The sequence below is a fragment of the Argopecten irradians genome, chromosome 3, assembly GCF_041381155.1.
Source record: "Argopecten irradians isolate NY chromosome 3, Ai_NY, whole genome shotgun sequence".
NCBI classification, from domain to species: domain Eukaryota; kingdom Metazoa; phylum Mollusca; class Bivalvia; order Pectinida; family Pectinidae; genus Argopecten; species Argopecten irradians.
Genome location: NC_091136.1, coordinates 59,910,648 through 59,927,171, shown reverse-complemented (window position 1 = coordinate 59,927,171; position 16,524 = coordinate 59,910,648). Strand labels below are relative to the sequence as shown.

Here is a 16,524-nt window from a genome sequence, read left to right as displayed (position 1 = left end):
AGACAAGTCACTTTTTTTCTGGACTCTATCTTGTACTAGTCTTAATCCTTCAACCGTTCCATGGTCTTTTTACATAGGTCATGAGCAATTCAGCAACATTTTAGTTCAAAATATTATTTCATTTGTTATTTCATCTTTTTATATAGGCATTCGACTAAAGGTCTATATACAAAAATGATAGAACGGAAGAATAATGATTCTGACTACCTTTGAATATTTCCTGAGATGTGATTTTCAATATGAATTATTCATCTATTAACTTTTGTTAAGGTAATTTGTTTTGATGACAGTCATCAGATTATGTGAACATCGTTTAATGTCACTGTAATATACGTTCATGGACGCTTCAAAATTAAAAACATTATGAACGAGTTGTCCACCTTCATGATGTATTTTTCTCACTTATCATATATATCCCCTGATAACTATGTATGATTTTACTGGCAAATGTATAGTAAAACAACTCTTAATCCATTTCAGTTTAAAGTAACAAGATTTATCTTAAAGTTCTGTAAAATGACACATGTGTAATTGTGTCTGTGTCCTGTCAATCAGTCCGTGACAATCTCCTACATAACCAGTAAATTACGGAATGGTTTACAAAAAAGGGGAATAGTTCTGAATGTGCCCAATCCTCGACTAATATGTGCTGTAACCGAGAGAAAAATTTGACGTGTTTTCTTCACTATTCTATGAGAATTCATAAGGTTGGATGAATTAATGACATTAGAATAATGTCTTATAAACATTAGTTGCAGCACAGATTTTTTTTGTATAGTAAAAGGTTCGTATTTTTATGCGCTATGTGGGAAAATGACATAAAATAAATATGAATAGCTTTAAATCCTGCTTTTAAAATGCAAAAACCAGGAGATTCATATGTGACAGACTAAACCTATGATGTAATCATCGTAAGCAGGCCATGTAAATATACAAAACATTTTACTCTAATATTCAATTTGTAAGGAATCATGCAATGGAAACTTCAATTTTGATTTTTTTAATTCTAAAATTACCATGAACTCAGAAAAAATGTTCTCAACAGCATATAACATGCAATTGCCCCCAAGGTATCTTCATGCAATGTATTATAGCATTATGCTTAAAGATGGTCCACAAATAGTATTTTTCTCGATCAAAAACAGGAGCAGGCGATTTAGTATTTTTCTTCAGTTACAAAAGTTAACAACATTACCACCATTGAAAAGTTTAACCTTCTAATTTTACTTCAAGATTAAAAAATATCAAAAATAATTAATTGCATCCCGAAAAAATTCCGTGGCACTATGTCCTATATGGAATGCAGTGCTGATTGTGCATGCACCGAAAGCAAAATAAATTATTTAAAATTACTTTTTATGTTAATTAGACATATGTATACACGATCAAACACCATTAATGGTCCGTGTGCGGTGGAGCATCTTTAATCGATAATTTTAGCTAAATAAGTATATTTTTAGATGAAGTATATATAATGTAATTGAGTTATACTTAATTTGGTGAGGTTTTGGTTTTTATTGGGGTTTTTAATTTCATTGCATGTTATAATTACTATTACGACGAAATATTTACAATAAAACATTAAATGTAAGATATAGCAAAAGTACTTAGGTAAAATATTCGGTCACATATAAATCATCTCATGCTCAGTTACCTTGAGCCATGCATCAAATACCACTTTTAGTACCAAACATTCCTCCGGGATGTTTTTACATCTGTGTGCGACAGCATGCTACGTAGGAACGCAAATCGAGGAAATATCGGTACTATACAATTGAGTATGTCAATGCTTGACCCGAATACACAAAATAAAAGCCGTGTATTGGTCAATGTTGTGGTCCAACAATAATATTGTCACGGTGACCAACGTACATGTATTCTAGGAAGTGGTTTAGTGACTTTCCAAGCCAAAGTCTTCTTAGTGGAGGAGGAGAAACGGGCTCCCATCTACCCCTCTGGCAGTTTTTCGAAACATGTTTTTTATGACCGGTATGATGTCTAGTTTCCTTTTTATGCGTGTTGCTATTGGCAACTAATGTCCCATGAGGTCATATGGCGGCGATCTTTGATTTAAGTTATCAGAAATAGCCAAAATGACGCATTCTTATATATGCACATAGATAGAGAACTAGACAACACACAAAGGCAAATAAACACATTTTAATATGATTGAAACATGCTAAATACGTTTTCTCAGTTTTGTGAAACGACGGGAAAATAATGTTTTTTTCACCGGTTTTTTTTTCACTACAAAAATCGATAAATGTTATACTTTTCATCACATAAAAAAAATTACGATGCACAAAACACCTTGTAACAGTCATTTTTAATTGTATAACACATGTGTACTATAAAAAGATAGATCGAGATCGAGAGAGGTGGGGAAAAAAGAGAGACCCCTCCACCAAAAAGAAAATGCCAAAAAAAAAAAAAAAAAAAAAACAATTAAAAAATGAATAAATTATAACTCCAAATACTCTATCAAAACACAATTTGTTACAGTTATTCTGAAATTGAACTGACTCTTGTCTACACATATGTGCATTAATTTACAAAAGGTTATGTCTTTGGTTTTTAGCAAAAGAAGTGAGATGGACACTCCCCCCCCCCTAATTACAAAAAAATACATATTCCGGGATTCAGTAAACATCCAAAGGCTAGTAATATGTTTTCCATATTCAGGCAGTTCCCAATAACCTAATAACCCATTTCTTTTTAGTAAAAACAAAAAAAAAAAAAAAAACCTGGAAAACATTGAAATTTCATAGATTTTCGGTTCACGTACAGAGTACAACTAGGTTCGAATTATTCTACTTCAATTTTTGGGTGTACCTTCTCCGTAAAAATAGGTGTACCATTGTGATGCCTGCTCGCATACAGTTAAAAACTACAAATACATATAATATCTGCTGAGGACGAACAGTCACAGACTTGGCCGCCACAACTGGACCCTGGCAAAGCAGTCCATCAGAATCAGAGGACAGGGACCGGCGGTAAAAGTCAGTGAAAGTAGACTGACCAAGCCAAAATGCAACAGACATGATGTCCTGGAATGAGGGCTCACTATGGACAGTCATAGAAGCCGCAAGGCTCTAACCTCGCGGGCCATCACCTTGCATTTCGCCCCAGAATGATCATTAGACTGCTCATAAGCAATCCTGATCAACTGACGTATCCATCTGGAGATAGACAGTGAGGAGAAATCCTGCTGACCCTGTTTAATGGGCAAGAAAAGTACCCCGTCCCCTTGTTTTATCAAGGTAAAACAAACGCCCGACAGGAAAAACAACCGATCATTCTCCTTCGACTCAATAGAGACCGTCAAGGAAAGAACCCTAATGTGATCCGGCCACAAACCAGGATCCTGATATTCCTTGCCAATAAGGCAGGATCAGTGAGTAAGGTAACAGAGCTATATCTGGACCAACGAAGGCACGAAGATTGAACAGATGGATATCACTCCTCCTACGGTCTGAGGCAAGAGCAAGCAGGAGGACAAAAGTAAAAACCTTAATGGAAAAATCTAAGGCTCATAAGGAGCCCCCTTCAGTGATTGTAACGGCCACGGGGGCGTTATCAGAAGGAGGGAACAATGATGCTCCCGAAACTTCTATTAGAACCTTGTCCACCATGTTCAATGGCGGGAATGCATAAGCATGCATCCCCCTAAATCCAGAGATAGAGCGTCCACAGCATTTTGTCTGGCGCCGGAGAGACAAAGGTTGACAACTGAGTGTTCAGGGAAGTGGCGAAAAAGTATGTATGAGGCCTGTCCAACACTTGCCCTCGAACTGCCCTCGAAGATCGATGGATTTAGCTGCCATTCTGTCACAACCTTTTTAAGGAATAATTCCATATTGACGGCGTTAAAATAAATTTGTGCTGCTTTATACACAAGCGTTTGCGAATTCACATTCCATGGCATCATTGTCAAAGTCATATTCTTCAAGTGTTCCTTTAAATAGAGACACTAAAAGTTTCTCGTCATTCATTTGCGACATCATCAGATATGGCTGTACACCATAGTAATGTATTTCAAACCAATGCCTAAATTTGGGGAAGAGAAAATAATTATCGTTATTTGAATCTAGAATTTAGGGTAAATACATATATTGTAATCGTACTTATTTAAGCGGTAGTTTTATTTTAACGCTTTTCGCGTTGTCTTCGAATAAAAGAGCTAATTCATGTACAGCGCTAAATTTTGTAAACCAGAGGGTCGAACTGTGCTTGAATGCGGCATATTATTATTACTATACTAAGATTTAATATATTGTACGATTGCAAATATTTTGACTAATTTTACAATTTGTTATACTTCATAATCGTTAAAGTAACGGCGATTGCTATTTCCAGAACTCAAACAGTCGCAGTTCGACCCGGTACTTCCGGTATTGAACCATCAAATTGCGCTAGTTTATATCCGCACTAATAAATCCTAATTTACAGTTTTCCGCATTTGCACTCAAATTTGACAGCGCTAAAAAAGTACGTTAAATTTTTTGTGAAATTAAGTTTTTGCTAAGTTTGGATAATCATGATAATTCTGTAGTAAATGAGTATGAATGTACAAAAGTGGGGTTTTTAATATACATGTATGCTTTAGATGTTCTATTATCAACATGGAACACTGATTATAGACAAAATACTTAATAATCAATATTTTTATATGCAAAGTGGAATACCTTGCTAGCTACGTAATATCATTGATATGATGGTGATAGGTAACGCCAGGTGACTGTTGGAGACAGATTAGTCAGAAGGCGACTGGTGCGAGACGGTAAGGACAATTAATATTAGGTTTTAATGCAGTTGATATTACCTACGTCGATACTGGATTTTTACTGTGTATTCACTTTCTTAGGCAGACCATCTACATGTAGCTCCGGACACAAAAAACATGTAATACAGTGTACATAATTTGCTTGGGATTGTCTAGTATCATTTATGCAAATAGAATATGGAACTGAATGATCAACCTCAGTAAATCATTTTAAATATCAAAATAATATATTAGCAAATATGCATCATAAACTTGAAATACCGTAAAATAACAAAATATGCATTTGTGGAATATGAGAAAAGTATGTATTGTTGTATAATTATATCATTATAAAACAAAGTAACACCATGTTTTACCCGTACATTACTGCCAAGGCCAACAGATACATCACCTCCGTCGCTCGCAGCAATGCTAATGTGCATAACTGAATAGTACACGTCATTCCTGTTGTCACCTTCTCAATCACCTTTGGTGTATACAAACCGACGATAAAATCCCGCCATCCGGGTCAGCCGTAAGTAAGCACACTTCATATATTCTTTTGATTCTTCATTGTAATTTCTCTTCGTACAGCAATGCTTGTCACGGTATATAATAAGTCTTCAAATCACGCTACTAAAAAAACCCACAAAAAACGGCAACTAGACATCAAATCATTTACAGTAACACACTTATGAAACTACGGTGCATAGTGTACGATTATATAAGATATCCCATTAAATTTTCTATTTAAGATATAAGATATCTTAATTAATACATACGATATCTTATATAATAGAAATCTCGTTGCTATATAAGATTGTTTATATACAATGAGATCTCGTAGCATTTAAAACAGAAACTAATTTCTCTCTCGAACATCATTTGGAGCACTTTGGAACACAACTAAGAATCGTTCGCAATTGCGGAGATGGCGCTGAAAGGGAGAATCTAGTGCTGTTTGGTTGCATTCAACAATATATTGGAAACGCAGAAGCAGTTATTCCCATTACTCTAGTTGTCGTTTCAGACATATCGGCAATTAATATTATGGCGGCGAATCTGCTTGCATACTTTTGTCTCGTTCAACCAAACGTTTGATACTGGCTTAGCAAACGAAGCCAACTAGAGTCTGGTTGAACGAGTAGTTACATATCTCTGTGTAGACTCACGAGATATATTGGGTAGGGAGACTTTATTTTTGGACATTTGTTGAAATCTCGTTCTATATAAGATATCTTATATAGTAACGAGATTTCAGTTATATAAGATATCTAGGATATTATATAAAATCTATTATAAATTATATGATATATATTATATAAAATATCTTCTATAGATAAATTAAATGAGATATCTTATATACGATATCTCATATGAAATTCATTTAAAATTTCATATAAGATATGTTTATATGTTATATAAGATATCTGATATATTACATGATATATCTAATATACTTTTATATACGAGATATCTTATATCGCAATCAAGATACACTATACATAAGCATTGATATTAAGGATTGACATTGCTCTTTGAATGAATGTCATGTTGGCTTGCCAAACCAATTAATTGGATATCCTCAATCACCATTCGTCAAGTTCGTACCATCATCAACGAATTCTAGGACAGAAATATTGTATGATGGGATCTAGTCTTTTTTTTATCATGAGCATTTTAGTGTTCTAGATATGTGCATTTTTATCAAAGTTGATACCAGTGATAAAATCTATTAAACAGTAAGACACGTAAACAGTTTTATCAAAAAACTATCTACTGAATCCAACCTAAATGATTTATTTCTAATATTATCATATTTTAATCAATTTAGCCGGTCTATATGTCAGTACATTATTCACACACCATGTGCAGAATGTAATCACGGAGTTATCGCGTGTAACTGATTGCGAGACATTACAGTAATTATGCGGAAAACAAAACTCATGCTTTTTATGTAAATTTAGTATTTAGTCTTTGTCTATACAATATCTAGTTATTTAGTAGACAAGTGGATTGATTATGACATATATACAGAGATAGAGCCTGATCAACACTGTAACAGGTAAGCACCAGTCAAAACTATGTCGGCAGCATCGTCTTTTGTTTCGTGATCTGGTATCGTTTGATGTGAGGAATATTGTTGATTAAGATATAGAGAATACATAGTCAGTGTCTTGAAATATAAGCTGTATTTTGGCGAGGGTTAAGAAAGAAAAGAGAGGCGAGCCACTTTATTCTTTCTGACTCAAGACAAAAGGAGAGCTTACGTTTTAAGACACTGACCATGTATATTTTTTATCCTGCAACATTCATTCAAAACACAGTCATACAATTAAGCTAAAAGATGCCAATATTGCAAATGTGTCTGTCATTCAAATAATGTTTCGCAGCGGTAATCTCTCCCAGAGTTCATTGCGGTCCCCACTATTTCTTGCACCCCGGGAGAGATTGTCGCATCGGAAGTAGGTCGTCGAATTGGCGCATGTGCTGACATTCTAAAGTACAGCTGTTTTCCGTCACTGCCGAATACAATATAAATATATTTGATGGGTGTATTCTGAAAACACAAATGCTGGTTGCAGTGCAGGATTTTGTATGACTTCTTAAAGCAAAATGATGCGTTTCTTCACGAAGCATCCGCGCTAGACAGGTTTTAAGACAATGTACAATAATCAATCGATACCAGTAGTTGAGGAATTCTTATATTGCTGAAGGAATAAAGAGATATCTTCATGGACCAAATATTATTTAGTATGTATAAACAAATGATATTCTAATATATATATAAATATATTACGAAATTCAATTCGTTTGATTACAACGATTTCACTGACGTTCATAGCAATACCTTATCGTAGTGTAATTGTCTGCTTTGAAAAAAAACTATGAAAGGACCTTTTGGGGAGTAGGTAATTTCTTATTTAAATTATATGGGACTTCAAAAGACACTTGCTTTGAAAAGGCTGTGGTAAATAGGAAGAAAAGCTGCCAAATACCTTCAAACTTTTCTTCTCTCAAATTTTTCGTTTTTTGTTTGTTTTTTTTTAATATCCATATTCTCTTTCGAGCAATGATAGCAACTGCTCAATTAATTTCCAGTCTTACACTTCTTTTTTGAACAAGAGATATGAGGCATTCCCTTGACACTAATAAGCCTACTCTAACTCATTTATTGCATTTGACCTTAACAAATTGCAATATGAATGCATCGTGTTTATTCAATTATGCGAGTTATGCCTACCGTTTATAAACACATGTCGTCCTCTTCCATGATGATGACATTGGTGCCTGAATATCATTGATGATAACAAGTTTTCAAATTTTCTGTTATGCTGCAGACGAAGATGTCGACGATTTTCCGCACATTCTACCAGAGGTACGAGGAAGTGGTTGGAGTATCGTTTGAGGTGTATGCCGCCGTAGTTTACAGACATCCGCGATCAATCCTAGGCCTCTGTATGCTATATAATTGTTTGTTCAGTTTAGGGTTCCTACGATTCAGCAATGAGGCGGACATGGAAAAGTTGTTCATGCCAACCAATAACGAAGCGTCAATAAACATGGAAAGGATTAACGAAATATTCCAAAACAAATCTCGAAACAATTTCTACCCCAAAACATTAACCAATATTAATAAACATGTGTACGGTGGTTTGATAGCGAGATCGAAAGGAAACGCGAACCTACTAGGGACAGACTGCTTAAACGAACTAAGAAGGATTGACCATATCATACGTCATGAAGTCCAGATCGTCAATGACTCCGGGTCAATTTTACGTTACGAGGACGTGTGTGCCCGTAAAGAGGGGCGATGTGTGGCCAGTGGTGACTTCGTGCTGACCAAGCTCTTCACTTTTCTGATGAAAGCAGGTCGCATCCCATATCCTTACTTCATGGGTAAAAGTCTGTCGTGGATATTTGGAGATGTGGGCGTAGTGGACGGTCGACTGTCGTCTGCTTCTTTGTTACGAATGATGTACCATCTCAAACAGGACACGTACGAGGATCAACGACGGTCGCTCGCCTGGCAGACCAGTTACGTAAATAAATTAAAGCAAATTAAAACCAACAGAACGGACATTGCATTTAGAGGATCGACGTCTGTTATTGAAGAATCCGGAAAGAGTATATTCGGCGAAAGGAAAGACTTTATTTTAACAATATTGTTAATGCTGGTATATGCTGCTTTCGCGATTTCTGGCGGGAATTGTGTATCAGGACGTCACACCTTGGCAATTGCCGGAGTTCTATCAACCTGTCTGGCCATCCTCGGGGCGTTCGGAGCCGTGAGTGGAGCAGGGGTTAAATACGTCAGCATCTGTGCGGTCATTCCTTTCCTCATCATAGGTAAGCTTATTTACATAATAGTCTTGTAGGATTTTTTAACATGATTTTAGAAGCTTATTTACATATCCCCCTGAACATGTCCCACTTAATATCATTGATTTATGGGGAATGTTGAGAAGTAGTAATTTCAGATCATTGTTAATGTGGGATGTTCTTAGTTACAATATTTAGTAAATTGACGTAATGTTTTCAAAATTTTTGCATATGAGTTGAACTCGTACTAAAGTGGTTATACGTGATATCAATATATATCAATGTATCGATCTACTTAAGTCCTGTTCTTTGTGCTTTTAGTGTGTTGCTTCACTAAACGGTCGCTTTGAAATTTAGAGGCACTGAACCTAGATTCACTCACAATGAAGAGTGTAAATAAGAGTGTAAACTCCCGCACTTTTTCTTGACGTTTTGTTACATAGTCGGAAAGATACCACTATCACATTTTCATGTGGCTGGTGTATGTTGTGGTTCTTAGTATATTTAAATTTTGTGGTAATTATAACTACAATGCATCACTAGATTTACCATTGAAGTTTTGTGTGTATTTTATACATATACTTACCTTGTCATTCTTCATTGCCACACAATTTACCACCAGTAAATATTCTGTCATTAATGCCTTTATTTAGACTCGCGCTCCTGAAATTTACTGTCTAATCGCGACATTTATAAACACATTTCCACATATCATTAGTGTCAGACAGCATATGTTGATGTCGGTGTACAAAAATTCCGTCGTTTTAAATATGTGTTGTTCTAAATTGCTATACAAGTGTACTATATCACTGACTCGACATTGAAAACATCCCTCCTTAAGCAACACATAATGTGAACCATATGTTAATTTACGTGTTGCGGCGTAGGTATTGGTCTGGACAATATGTTTATCCTGATGGCATGCATGGCGGATACTCCAAAGACCATTCCCGTAAAGGACAGGGTCAAGCAGATGATGAAGACCGGAGGCGTGTCCATCACGATGACGTCACTGACAGACTTTCTGGTGTTCATGGTTGGCTCCACCTCCATATTCCCCGGCGTTCAGAACTTCTGTATTTATGCTGGTAGAGTGTCCATGGAGGATAATGATAATTTAAATACCGTTTTTGGTTAAGTAGATATAACACACAGATCTAAGTGTGCTGTTATCATAAACCACTTTATGGTGTTTTTAGTCTATACATTCTGTTATATTTCTATAACATAAAAAAGTGTTTTTAAGTTAATCAATAATTTATAAAGGATCTTGATTAAGTGTTCATTTTATATGAGATTTTATGAAACAAGTCTTAAGATGTCTTTATTTTGCTAGCTTTGGCGAACACAATTTAAACTTGGGAGTTTTTTTTAAATCTCGTATGTAAAAAACCACAAATTTATGATACTTTTATCACATAACTACAACAAACTATACTTCGAAGAATCTCAAGTCAAAACCTAGAGGAGGCCGCCATTTTGTCCCGCCGTCCTCGAAAGGATTCCGTCATTTTATTGTTTCTGTCTTGACGTCACAATGAATTTCCAGCTAATGAAAATCACTACAAGTTGTATTACACTAGTGAAATATGTAAATATATCACACGGGAGAAATCACTGGATATCAGACGGATTATGTGATTAATGTACTTATCAGACATAAACAACTTATAAACTGCTTATGAAATGAAAACTGCATTAACAAGTAAATTACTTACTAGGAACATTTATAAGCGGTTGATAAATGATTACCGTAGTATTTATTGTATATATAACTATTTCTTTTTAGGTGTTGCCGTCATGTTCTGCTACCTAAACCAACTACTATTCATTGTTCCCTGTATCATCATCAACGAGAGACGCACGTCCGAGTGGCGTCACTGCATCACGTGTCAGGAGACGCGGTCGAACAAACAGTTGAGGGAAGCTGGCCACACCAGGGTAGCGAGTCTTTTTTGTGGCGGAGAACCTGCCAAGTCTCCGTCTGATAGTGAAAGTCCTCTGGAGCGATACCCAAAACGTCTGCTACAGAAGGGTATCTCCTACACATCGGTAAAGGTGGTATCAATATTACTATATGCAGCATACATAGGAATGGCCATTTATGGCGCCGTCAATGTCAGCCAGAACTTCCGTGCCAGTTTTCTGGTACCCGAGGACTCGTACGTACACAAATATTTATCATGGACGGAGAAAGACTTCCCAAACGAGGTAGTAGTGTCTTTTGTCATCGACAGGGAACTCGACTATAGCCGTCCGGATATACAGGAAAGCATTGCCGCCATGTTAAAAAGGACGCGGAGAGAACCTTTCATACAGAGGAAACGAGAAATAAATTGGTTATTGGGGTATAAAGTTTCGCGGTATTACAACAGTTCTAGCGATTTTATTGGAGGGCTTACACAATTTTTGAAATCCAGAAAAGATTATGAAATCGACGTTGTATTTGATGAAACTGGGCAAAGGATATTGTCATCGAGATTTTATGTGATTTCAAGAGACATGCGCGATTCTAAAATGATAAAGTCACTACTGACTTGTACGAGAACTATCGCCAAACAGTCGGGCCTGCCAGTTATTGCTTACGCGCCAATATTTATCATAGGTGAACAGTTTGTGGCCATTGGTCCGTCAACGTTACAGACAATGGTGATTGCGATGGTGGCGACGTTGGTGATCACCTCGCTGACCATGCCACACCCTCTAATCATCACTATAGTGTGTATGAGTATGTTAAGTATTATAACAGGAGTGTACGGATTCATGTACATGTGGGACCTAAGTCTCAGCTCCATCACAATGGTGCAGCTCATAATGAGTATCGGCTTCTCGGTAGACTTTAGTGCCCACATATGTCATGCCTATATATCGACTGATGGATCCAATAGGATCGAGCAAGTACACTCGGCAATATCCCGGGCGGGTGGGGCAATTCTCAACGCCGCCATGTCATCAATAATCGGTGTCCTAATGCTAGCCTTCACAACGTCATATGTATTTAAATCCTTCTTCAAAATCATGTTTCTTGTGACAGTGTTTGGGTTACTACATGCCCTTTTATTTCTGCCTGTGGCTTTACTCGTGTGTGGTCCACGATCCAGACCAGATGGGAAGTCCGACGATGAGGAACCTTCTACAAACACAGCTCTATCAATGATCTCCTTACCCAACGATATAGAGGTTTCTGCCGCCACCACTATATCGATGAGAAGATTACCAAAAGACAGAGATCAAGAGGGACCTGTCGACAACAACTCCACTGCAGGTCAAGACTTCACACAAACTACAGACCATCCAGGAATACGTTTATAGATTTTACCCGTAATACGTCTACGAAATATGATTGATGCCTGTGCAGTTATGACATTGATGCCTGTACAGTTATGACATTGATGCCTGTACAGTAATGACATTGATGCCTGTACAGTAATGACATTGATGTCTGTACAGTAATGCATTGATGCCTGTACAGTAATGACATGATGACTGACAGTTTGTGCTGTACAGTAATGACATGATGCTGTACAGTAATGACATTGATGCCTGTACAGTAATGACATTGATGCCTGTACAGTTATGACATTGATGCCTGTACAGTTATGACATTGATGCCTGTACAGTTATGACATTGATGCCTGTACAGTAATGACATTGATGCCTGTACAGTTATGACATTGATGCCTGTACAGTTATGACATTGATGCCTGTACAGTTATGACATTGATGCCTGTACAGTATGACATTGATGCCTGTACAGTAATGACATTGATGCCTGTACAGTTATGACATTGATGCCTGTACAGTTATGACATTGATGCCTGTACAGTTATGACATTGATGCCTTCGTTAGCATGACGTACAGTATGACATTGATGCCTGTACAGTAATGACATTGATGCCTGTACAGTTATGCATTCTGTCAAGTATGACATTGATGCCTGTACAGTAATGACATTGATGCCTGTACAGTTAATGACATTGATGCCTGTACAGTTATGACATTGATGCCTGTACAGTAATGACATTGATGCCTGTACAGTTATGACATTGATGCCTGTACAGTAATGACATTGATGACATTGATGCCTGTACAGTTATGACATTGATGCCTGTACAGTAATGACATTGATGCCTGTACAGTTATGACATTGATGCCTGTACAGTAATGACATTGATGCCTGTACAGTAATGACATTGATGCCTGTACAGTTATGACATTGATGCCTGTACAGTAATGACATTGATGCCTGTACAGTAATGACATTGATGCCTGTACAGTAATGACATTGATGCCTGTACAGTTATGACATTGATGCCTGTACATTGCCTGTACAGTAATGACATTGATGCCTGTACAGTAATGACATTGATGCCTGTACAGTAATGACATTGATGCCTGTACAGTAATGACATTGATGCCTGTACAGTAATGACATTGATGCCTGTACAGTTATGACATTGATGCCTGTACAGTAATGACATTGATGCCTGTACAGTAATGACATTGATGCCTGTACAGTAATGACATTGATGCCTGTACAGTAATGACATTGATGCACTGTACATTGATGCCTGTACAGTAATGATGCCTGTACAGTTATGACATTGATGCCTGTACAGTAATGACATTGATGCCTGTACAGTAATGACATTGATGCCTGTACAGTAATGACATTGATGCCTGTACAGTAATGACATTGATGCCTGTACAGTAATGACATTGATGCCTGTACAGTAATGACATTGATGCCTGTACAGTTATGACATTGATTTCTATGCCCTGTACAGTAATGACATTGATGCCTGTACAGTAATGACATTGATGCCTGTACAGTTATGACATTGATGCCTGTACAGTAATGACATTGATGCCTGTACAGTAATGACATTGATGCCTGTTACAGTGACAGTTAGCATTGATGCCTGTACAGTTATGACATTGATGCCTGTACAGTAATGACATTGATGCCTGTACAGTAATGACATTGATGCCTGTACAGTTATGACATTGATGCCTGTACAGTTAATGACATTGATGCCTGTACAGTAATGACATTGATGCCTGTACAGTAATGACATTGATGCCTGTACAGTAATGACATTGATGCCTGTACAGTAATGACATTGATGCCTGTACAGTAATGACATTGATGCCTGTACAGTAATGACATTGATGCCTGTACAGTAATGACATTGATGCCTGTACAGTAATGACATTGATGCCTGTACAGTTATGACATTGATGCTGTACAGTTATGACATTGATGCCTGTACAGTAATGACATTGATGCCTGTACAGTTATGACATTGATGCCTGTACAGTAATGACATTGATGCCTGTACAGTTATGACATTGATGCCTGTACAGTAATGACATTGATGCCTGTACAGTTATGACATTGATGTACATTATGACATTGATGCTGTACAGTAATGACATTGATGCCTGTACAGTAATGACATTGATGCCTGTACAGTTATGACATTGATGCCTGTACAGTAATGACATTGATGCCTGTACAGTTAATGACATTGATGCCTGTACAGTAATGACATTGATGCCTGTACAGTAATGACATTGATGCCTGTACAGTAATGACATTGATGCCTGTACAGTAATGACATTGATGCCTGTACAGTAATGACATTGATGCCTGTACAGTTATGACATTGATGCCTGTACAGTAATGACATTGATGCCTGTACAGTAATGACATTGATGCCTGTACAGTTATGACATTGATGCCTGTACAGTTATGACATTGATGCCTGTACAGTTAATGACATTGATGCCTGTACAGTTATGACATTGATGCCTGTACAGTTATGACATTGAGCCTGTACAGTATGACATTGATGCCTGTACAGTTATGACATTGATGCCTGTACAGTTATGACATTGATGCCTGTACAGTTATGACATTGATGCCTGTACAGTTATGACATTGATGCCTGTACAGTAATGACATTGATGCCTGTACAGTAATGACATTGATGCCTGTACAGTTATGACATTGATGCCTGTACAGTATGACATTGATTGTCATATGACATTGATGCTGTACAGTAATGACATTGATGCCTGTACAGTAATGACATTGATGCCTGTACAGTTAATGACATTGATGCCTGTACAGTTATGACATTGATGCCTGTACAGTAATGACATTGATGCCTGTACAGTAATGACATTGATGCCTGTACAGTTATGACATTGATGCCTGTACAGTTATGACATTGATGCCTGTACAGTAATGACATGATGCCTGTACAGTAATGACATTGATGCCTGTATACATAATGACATTGATGCCTGTACAGTTATGACATTGATGCCTGTACAGTTATGACATTGATGCCTGTACAGTAATGACATTGATGCCTGTACAGTTATGACATTGATGCCTGTACAGTTATGACATTGATGCCTGTACAGTAATGACATTGATGCCTGTACAGTTATGACATTGATGCCTGTACAGTAATGACATTGATGCCTGTACAGTTATGACATTGATGCCTGTACAGTAATGACATTGATGCCTGTACAGTAATGACATTGATGCCTGTACAGTAATGACATTGATGCCTGTACAGTTATGACATTGATGCCTGTACAGTAATGACATTGATGCCTGTACAGTAATGACATTGATGCCTGTACAGTGCTAAGTATGACATTGATGCCTGTACAGTAATGACATTGATGCCTACAGTATGACATTGATGCTGTACAGTTAATGACATTGATGCCTGTACAGTAATGACATTGATGCCTGTACAGTTATGACATTGATGCCTGTACAGTTATGACAGTTGATGCCTGTACAGTTATGACATTGATGCCTGTACAGTAATGACATTGATGCCTGTACAGTTATGACATTGATGCCTGTACAGTAATGACATTGATGCCTGTACAGTTATGACATTGATGCCTGTACAGTTATGACATTGATGCCTGTACAGTTATGACATTGATGCCTGTACAGTAATGACATTGATGCATGTACAGTAATGACATTGATGCCTGTACAGTAATGACATTGATGCCTGTACAGTAATGACATTGATGCCTGTACAGTAATGACATTGATGCCTGTACAGTAATGACATTGATGCCTGTACAGTTATGACATTGATGCCTGTACAGTGTACAGTTATGACATTGATGCCTGTACAGTAATGACATTGATGCCTGTACAGTAATGACATTGATGCCTGTACAGTAATGACATTGATGCCTGTACAGTTATGACATTGATGCCTGTACAGTAATGACATTGATGCCTGTACAGTAATGACATTGATGCCTGTACAGTTATGACATTGATGCCTGTACAGTAATGACATTGATGCCTGTACAGTAATGACATTGATGCCTGTACAGTAATGACATTGATGCCTGTACAGTTATGACATTGATGCCTGTACAGTTA

The 16,524-nt window shown here is 37.1% G+C and overlaps 1 protein-coding gene across 1 annotated transcript; it reads left to right on the top strand.

Moving 5' to 3' along the window:
* Positions 1-8,109: 8,109 nt before the first annotated feature.
* On the top strand, positions 8,110-12,397 carry LOC138319770 (patched domain-containing protein 3-like). The gene is made up of 3 exons (XM_069262905.1): positions 8,110-9,112; positions 9,973-10,173; positions 10,875-12,397. Exons 1-3 carry the CDS (start codon positions 8,110-8,112, stop codon positions 12,395-12,397), a joined length of 2,727 nt encoding a protein of 908 aa, XP_069119006.1.
* Positions 12,398-16,524: the final 4,127 nt, after the last annotated feature.

Excerpts from the sequence above, each read along its gene's own strand:
- LOC138319770 (XM_069262905.1), top strand. The coding sequence starts at position 8,110 with ATGTCGACGATTTTCCGCACATTCTACCAGAGGTACGAGGAAGTGGTT. Across the intron at positions 9,113-9,972 it reads CATTCCTTTCCTCATCATAG|GTATTGGTCTGGACAATATG; the intron begins GTAAGCTTATTT and ends GTTGCGGCGTAG. Across the intron at positions 10,174-10,874 it reads GAACTTCTGTATTTATGCTG|GTGTTGCCGTCATGTTCTGC; the intron begins GTAGAGTGTCCA and ends ATTTCTTTTTAG.